Below are 7,752 nucleotides of genomic sequence, written 5' to 3' on the forward strand. Positions count from 1 at the left end.
TCGTCTAAATTCACCAAAAAAATTACACATGTAGATGATATGATGCTATACAATTTTGTAAAATTCACCAAATAAGCATTAATAGGTCAATTCTGACCTCTCTTTTATAGTAAAGAAATGTCAAATCCTTTGATGGGAATATTTGGTAGCAGCAATATATAATAATTCTAATCTTATTTTGTCTGATGCTTCATCCTAGCATGCCAACTGAAAGAAATGCAACTATTGCAGATGTCAGGAATGTTCCTTTGTCTCACGGCTCAATGCAAGAAGCAAACCCTGGCTAATAAGATGAAGAAGATGAGAGAAGAATTGGAGAGAATCAATATGGAACGCCAGAATTTTAATTTCACCATAGAGGGCAACACCGCTGCTAGTCGTCAGGACCAGCAGCGTGGTGATGGACGTGAAACAACATATAAGAGTGAAGCCAAAATCATCTTAGGGAGAGATGGAGAAAAAAAAGAAAATTATTGACATTTTATCTGGAAGTCACAGTGAAGATGGAACTATGTTCCTCCCTATTTATGGCCTTGGAGGAATGGGAAAGAGTACCTTGGCACAACTTGTTTTCAACGACACTGAATTCAAAAGGAGGTATCAGCATCATGTATGGGTTTATGTTTCTGAGGTATTTGATTTGAAGAAAATAGGTACATCTATAATTTCACAGCTACCAAGAGTTGGATATCAACAAAATTTGGATGATCTGCAGAATATACAACTGTGCCTAGATAAATTGCTTCCTGGCAAGAATATTTTGATTGTTTTAGATGATATATGGCCGAATGAAGTTTTGGAGTTGAATAAACTGAAAACAATGCTTGAAATAGATAACAAAGACAGCATGCTACATGTCATTGTAACCACACGTAGTGAATCCATTGCAAACAAGATTTGCGCCAAAAAGGCATACAAGCTACAACCTTTAGATGATAATTTATGTTGGGATATCATAAAGAGTTGCAGTGGCTTCGAAGATACAAGCAATAATGGGGAACTAGAATGTATAGGATTGGAAATTGCAAAGAAATGTGGAGGTGTAGCATTAGCAGCTCAAGCAATTGGATACACATTAGGATCAAAAGATTTGGATGAATGGTCAAAAATAAACAACAGTGATATCTGGAATGAATCTTTTGGAGTTGATGTTCCACAACATATGAAAGTGCTTTCTTCCTTGATGTTAAGCTATGAAAGGTTGCCGCCAATCTTGATGTTATGCTTCTCCTATTGTGCCATATTCCCAAAAGGCTATGATATCTTTGAAGATGATTTGATTCACCAATGGGTTGCTCTTGATTTTATTAAGAAGCCCTCAGAAGGCAAGGAATATATTAAGCAACTTCTGGGAATGTCCTTCCTTCAAGATTCGAAGTTACTCTCGGTAAGTTACTGCACTTTACCGCATTATGATCAGTTATTCTCAAGCTATATTTGTTTATGCGTATTATACACAATGTATAGATTATACAAGCATTCTGCACTCTGATTAGTTACTAGTTCTCAAGCTATATTTGTTTATGCGTATTATAAACAATGTAGATTATACAAGCATATATAGGATGCACATATTATTTGATAAGTACACAATTCGAAGTTTTAATTATGTGTAAAAGGTTGTTCTAGTTGCGTAAAAGAAACAAAGAGAAAAATTCTTATATTATGTGTGAGGTACCTGTAACTAATTGGTTAAACTTTATGAAAATGGTGAAGTGTGGTACGTACATAGTGCCAAATTAATTGAATATAACTCTATCTCAAGAAACTCAAATAAGAATATTGGCCATGTTATTGAGATGCAATAATATTATGCACGTATATTCTAGCTAGTTTTATGGGTTCTTGGATGGCTGTGTGAGCACAGGATGATCGATAATGGATATCAAATATTTTGTTTGTTTGTTTGTTCATTTCCTGTATGTTGAGGTTATATATTTACTAAAGTATTCAGAAAAAGAAACAATTTAGCTTGGTAAAAATAATATTTCTTGTGCCAATTAAAATTAAGGTAAAAAAATCTTTCTGTGTGGTCAAATTTGTTCACAGTATTATTTTAGATTGTAGAGATATACATATAAGCCAAGACCCAGCAAATGGTTACTAGCGCAATCCATAGATATGGCACAATAAAATTTTTGACCACAAGATCGATATAGATGATATTCACAATAAATAAATAAAGTACAGAGCGCTGATAACGCCTGGAAATTAAAGGATAATATATCACATTGTTTACAAAACCAAATAGAGATGCACGTGGCCACCTCCACGCAGATACGACGTACGTGCCGCAGGACAGAGAACGCATATCCCTTGCTCCGGCACCCAGCAGCAACTACCGTTAACTAATTGTTTGAATTTGTAGAAAATGTAGTTCGCAAAATTGATTGTACGTGTCGTGGGCTCAGGTGGAAATAGTGAAAGCTGCAAGTCCCGCTCGCCCGACGTGTCCTCCTCCAATGTTTTACCGGTCTGAATTTCTTTTTCCTTTTCTTCTTTTTTTTTAACATGAATTTCCACCGGATGAGACCGCCCTACAGCCTGTCGGTGACCCCGGTATGTTGGTCCCGATCCCTATCACCGCCACCAACTGCATGCGGCCTTGAATGTCGCGGATCCGCTGGGCCGCCTTCCTTGCTTCCTTGGCGCATGCGCTCGGGTCTTTGGTCCGTCACTCGTGCAGAGCCACAAGGCTAGAGACCGCACAATGGCCCGTCGGTATCCGGATCGCGTAGACTGGCACTACACGCCATGGCTATGCTTTTAATTATGTCTGTTATTTATTTTAAGATACAATATAATATAACAAGATTTTTTTTTCTTGACATCTCTAACGATTCTACTGTGGTGTTATTTTAGGCGTCTATGAGAGGGGTGCGGTACACCATGCACGACCTAGTGCACGACCTGGCCACATCAGTCCTCGCTGACGAACTAACTACGGTTGACGCTTCACACAAGAGTAGCAGCAACACAAGAGAGCAGAAATACTGTCGGTATGCACTGCTCACAAATTATGATGGCCAGGCCAAACTATCAAATACTTTGCCTGAAAAGGTTCGGGCACTTCATTTTGCCAGTAGCAGCAAATTGTTGGCCTCCCATGAAGGTTCATTGTCTTTCGCAAAGTGCTTGCGTATTCTGGATTTAAGGGGATGTTCTGGTACAACATTGTTGCCGTGCTCCATTGGCCAATTGAAGAAGCTAAGCTGTCTTATTGCTCCACAAGTGCAAGATACAGAACTCCCCGAGTCTATAGCAAAGCTCTCGAAACTGCAATACATAAACCTGCAAAATTCTCCACTAATGTCTGCATTGCCTGAATCATTCGGTGAACTAAGAAATTTGGTGCATCTAGATATGTCATATTGTTCGGGAATACATTTTCTTCCGGAATCATTCGGTGGATTGAAAAGTTTGACCGAGCTCTACATGATTGATTGTTCTGGAATTATTGGCCTTCCAGAATCATTCGGTGGATTGGAAAGTTTGACACATCTCCACATGAAAAGTTGTTCTGGAATTACTGGCCTTCCAGAGTCATTCGGTGGATTGAAAAGTTTGAAACACCTCCACATGGAAGATTGTTTTGGAATTACTGGTCTTCCAGAATCATTTGGTGGAATGAAAAGTTTGACACATCTCGACATGAGAAGTTGTTCTGGAATTACTAGCCTTCCATAATCATTTGGTGTATTGAAAAGTTTGACTGAGCTCTACATGATTGGTTGTTCTGGAATTACTGGTCTTCCAGAATCATTTGGTGGATTGAAAAGTTTGACACATCTCGACATGAGATATTGTTCTGGAATTACTGGCCTTCAAGAATCATTTGGTGGATTGAAAAGTTTGAAACACCTTGACATAGAAGGTTGTTCTGGAATTACTAGCCTTACAGAATCATTCGGTGGATTGAAAAGTTTGAAACAACTCCAGATGGAAGGTTGTTCTGGAATTACTGGTCTTCCAGAATCATTTGGTGGATTGAAAAGTTTGACACATCTCGACATGAGAGATTGTTCTGGAATTACTTGCCTTCCAGAATCATTTGGTGGATTGAAAAATTTGACACATCTCAACATGATAGATTGTTCTGGAATTACTGGCCTTCCAAAATCATTCGGTGGATTGAAAAGTTTAACAATTCTCGACATGAAATGTTGTTCTAGAATTACTGGTCTTCTACAATCATTCGGTGGATTGGAAAGTTTGACACATCTCTACATGAAAAGTTGTTCTGGAATTACTGGCCTTCCAGAGTCATTCGGTGGATTGAAAAGTTTGAAACACCTCCACATGGAAGATTGTTTTGGAATTACTGGTCTTCCAGAATCATTTGGTGGATTGAAAAGTTTGACACATCTCGACATGAGAAGTTGTTCTGGAATTACTAGCCTTCCAGAATCATTTGGTGTATTGAAAACTTTGACTGAGCTCTACATGATTGGTTGTTCTGGAATTACTGGTCTTCCATAATCATTTGGTGGATTGAAAAGTTTGACACATCTCGACATGAGAGATTGTTCTGGAATTACTGGCCTTCAAGAATCATTTGGTGGATTGAAAAGTTTGAAACACCTTGACATAGAAGGTTGTTCTGGAATTACTAGCCTTACAGAATCATTCGGTGGATTGAAAAGTTTGAAACAACTCCAGATGGAAGGTTGTTCTGGAATTACTGGTCTTCCAAAATCATTTGGTGGATTGAAAAGTTTGACACATCTCGACATGAGAGATTGTTCTGGAATTACTTGCCTTCCAGAATCATTTGGTGGATTGAAAAATTTGACACATCTCAACATGATAGATTGTTCTGGAATTACTGGCCTTCCAGAATCATTCGGTGGATTGAAAAATTTGAGTGAGCTCTACATGATAGATTGTTCTGGAATTACTGGTCTTCCAGAATCATTTGGTGGTTTGAAAAGTTTGACACATCTCGACATGAGTGATTGTTCTGGAATTACTGGCCTTCCAGAATCATTTGGTGGATTGAAAAGTTTGAAACACCTCGACATGGAAGGTTGTTCTGGAATTACTAGCCTTACAGAATCATTCGGTGGATTGAATAGTTTGACATATCTCGACATGGAAGGTTGTTCCGGAATTACTGGTCTTCCAGAATCATTTGGTGGATTGGAATGTTTGATATGTCTCTACATGGAAGGTTGTTCCGGAATTACTGGTCTTCTAGAATCATTCAGTGGATTGAAAAGTTTAACAATTCTCGACATGAAACGTTGTTCTAGAATTACTGGTCTTCCACAATCATTCGGTGGATTGAAAAGATTGAAAAGTCTCTTCATGGTTGATTGTTTTGGAATTACTGGTCTTCCAGAATCATTTGGTGGATTGGAAAGTTTGACACATCTCGACATGGACGGTTGTTCCGGAATTACTGGTCTTCCAGAATCATTTGGTGGATTAAAAAAATTGATGGTTCTCAACATGAAAGGTTGTTCCGGAATTATTGATACTAGTAAGGTGCCCGTGCTAACGCCACGGATAAATTTTAAACGCACATTAATAAAACGTGATCCATAGTTCAAACTGGGAAATATTTTCTTTACACAAGAACACAGGATCTTAAGAAATGCTAGACAAAGAGCATAAACCATCTAAACAAAGAGCAATCAATGTAAATCAGCTTGTAGCTATATTATTGAACTTTCTAGTGTTGTACCCAGAGACCATAACATAACAGAATGTCAACAAGAATACATGGAATTCATATTCATATGGCTTCATCTTTGTATATGTCTTTGTCAAGGTTGTCAAAAAGGCTACCAATACGCACTCAAAAAAAAAAGGCTACCAATACATATCATCGAAGGAAACTGAACTTTTTCTCAGCGGTGCTCAAATCTCTTTATGTGAAAGGAGGAAACTAATGGAAGCCTGCGAATGGACATTTGCTTCATGGATTCTTGCCTCTCATCGCAGCGCTCACAACAGAACTTTTAATCAGCATCAAGGCTCTCAGCGCTTGTTAACCACTCCAAACATCTCATTAGAATTGATGATTGGAATTCATACCAGCCCAACCCCGTTCCCCCTTGCGCACCAGAAAACACTCTGTGGGCAATGCAACAGTCCCCATGGCCTATTATGATAATAAATTACACTATTAGGATGGGTCATTAACTGAGATTATTTTTACTCAAGAATAGCATTACAGCACACCCAAGTAAAGAATGTTATTCTACACTTCATCCAAGAAAATTAGGCTTATTTGTTCACCTAATAATACAGGAAGACTATTCTGTTCCTGTTTGCCTTTGTTGGTGAAAAGCTCCTGCAGGGCTATTGGTGAAAAGCTTCAAAGACACATGGGGCCAACAATGAACATTGTAATTAGTACCCTCACCAACAGGTTCAACAAGTTTTGCTATTCTAAATTTGTAACACATGGATCTGGCTGAACTTGTATTATCAAAAGCGAAGGTTTACTACCTTGGGCATGTGACTTGTGCTGATCATCCTCTATATTTTCATGGATATGGTCAAGGATGGAGATAAAATAATTCATGTGCATCCTGTTGCTCGTAGCTTGCGAGGTTAGTTGCATGCTTCCTTCAACTAAAAAATCACAATAATACTCAATAATCAGAAGAAAATTAATTACTTCTATTCAGGGGGTATAATAAATAGATGATATATTGTTCTATATGCTTGGTCTAATAGAAGACTACCAAAACTAACCTAAAGCATGCGATTCATATGATTGAGAACAAAGAAACAGTGACAAAATCCAATCGGTACGGTAATACAGCAAGTGCCACAGAATACCTTCAAATTCACCTGGCAAACCGTTACCTGCATTGAGTTTACAGCTATTCATGCATTTGGTCACTTTTAATTTTCAGCATGTCAGTTTAACCTGTAAGGGAATGATTCACTAACCTTGCATGATTGCTGACTGTAAGGAGTTCATGCAATAGTGAAAATATATCACCCAAAACTATATAATAGTTGGCCCTAATGATTTATAAGAAATGCCACGGCGATAAAAATGGAAGTTAACAGGCAAAGTCCAAGAGAAATATTAGGATATTTTTTACAGTTAATGGGAAAATGGTCAGAAAATGGAGGTTCAACCCACAAGCATGAATAGTTGAGAATATAACCAACCTAAATACATCATGCTTTGATCATAATCAAAATGATTCCCATTTGCCTCCTCCACTTTGATGTTGTACAGTTTGGGTATCATATATCAGCAAAACCAAAGGACGTAATCCAGTCAAGAGGGAACAATAAGACAAATAAATTATATATATATATCAATTGTAAAAAGACTATGGCAACGTGGAAATGAATATTTAAATCAAACAATGTGGTTAATGTGGTTAACACATACATCATCCAAGATCAATGATGTAAAGCTTCTTATCAACTGGCGATTCAGCCTGACCAAACAGAAAATTCTCCGGTTTCACATCACCATGCACAAACCTGGAAAAATAGGGTCTTTTAGCATAGATCATAAATTTAAGGATTTAAAGTGAGTAAAGTTCTATTTGGTATATTTAGCTTCATCAAAACAGATGCAACTGTAACACTCTTCCAACAATACAGCCTAGCTTGCATAGTGACAGAGAACAACAAGACTCAGTGTGTGTTGGTGAACTAGGGCCAACACACGAAAACGCTTGAACGCGCAGCGAGCGACGACACGATGCAGCGCCGATGCTCAGACCGGTTAGACCGGTCGGGTATACCGGTCAGACCGGTTGTCGCCGGGCAGGC

At 38.2% G+C, this 7,752-nt stretch overlaps 1 protein-coding gene across 1 annotated transcript; it reads left to right on the forward strand.

Moving 5' to 3' along the window:
- Nucleotides 1-451: 451 nt before the first annotated feature.
- LOC120653406 (disease resistance protein RGA2-like) lies at nt 452-4,479 on the forward strand. Its single transcript, XM_039931157.1, has 3 exons — nt 452-1,387; nt 2,863-2,999; nt 3,708-4,479. The coding sequence occupies exons 1-3, from the start codon at nt 452-454 to the stop codon at nt 4,477-4,479; spliced, it is 1,845 nt and encodes a 614-aa protein (XP_039787091.1).
- Nucleotides 4,480-7,752: the final 3,273 nt, after the last annotated feature.

This window comes from Panicum virgatum, chromosome 1N, assembly GCF_016808335.1.
Source record: "Panicum virgatum strain AP13 chromosome 1N, P.virgatum_v5, whole genome shotgun sequence".
Lineage (NCBI taxonomy): Eukaryota > Viridiplantae > Streptophyta > Magnoliopsida > Poales > Poaceae > Panicum > Panicum virgatum.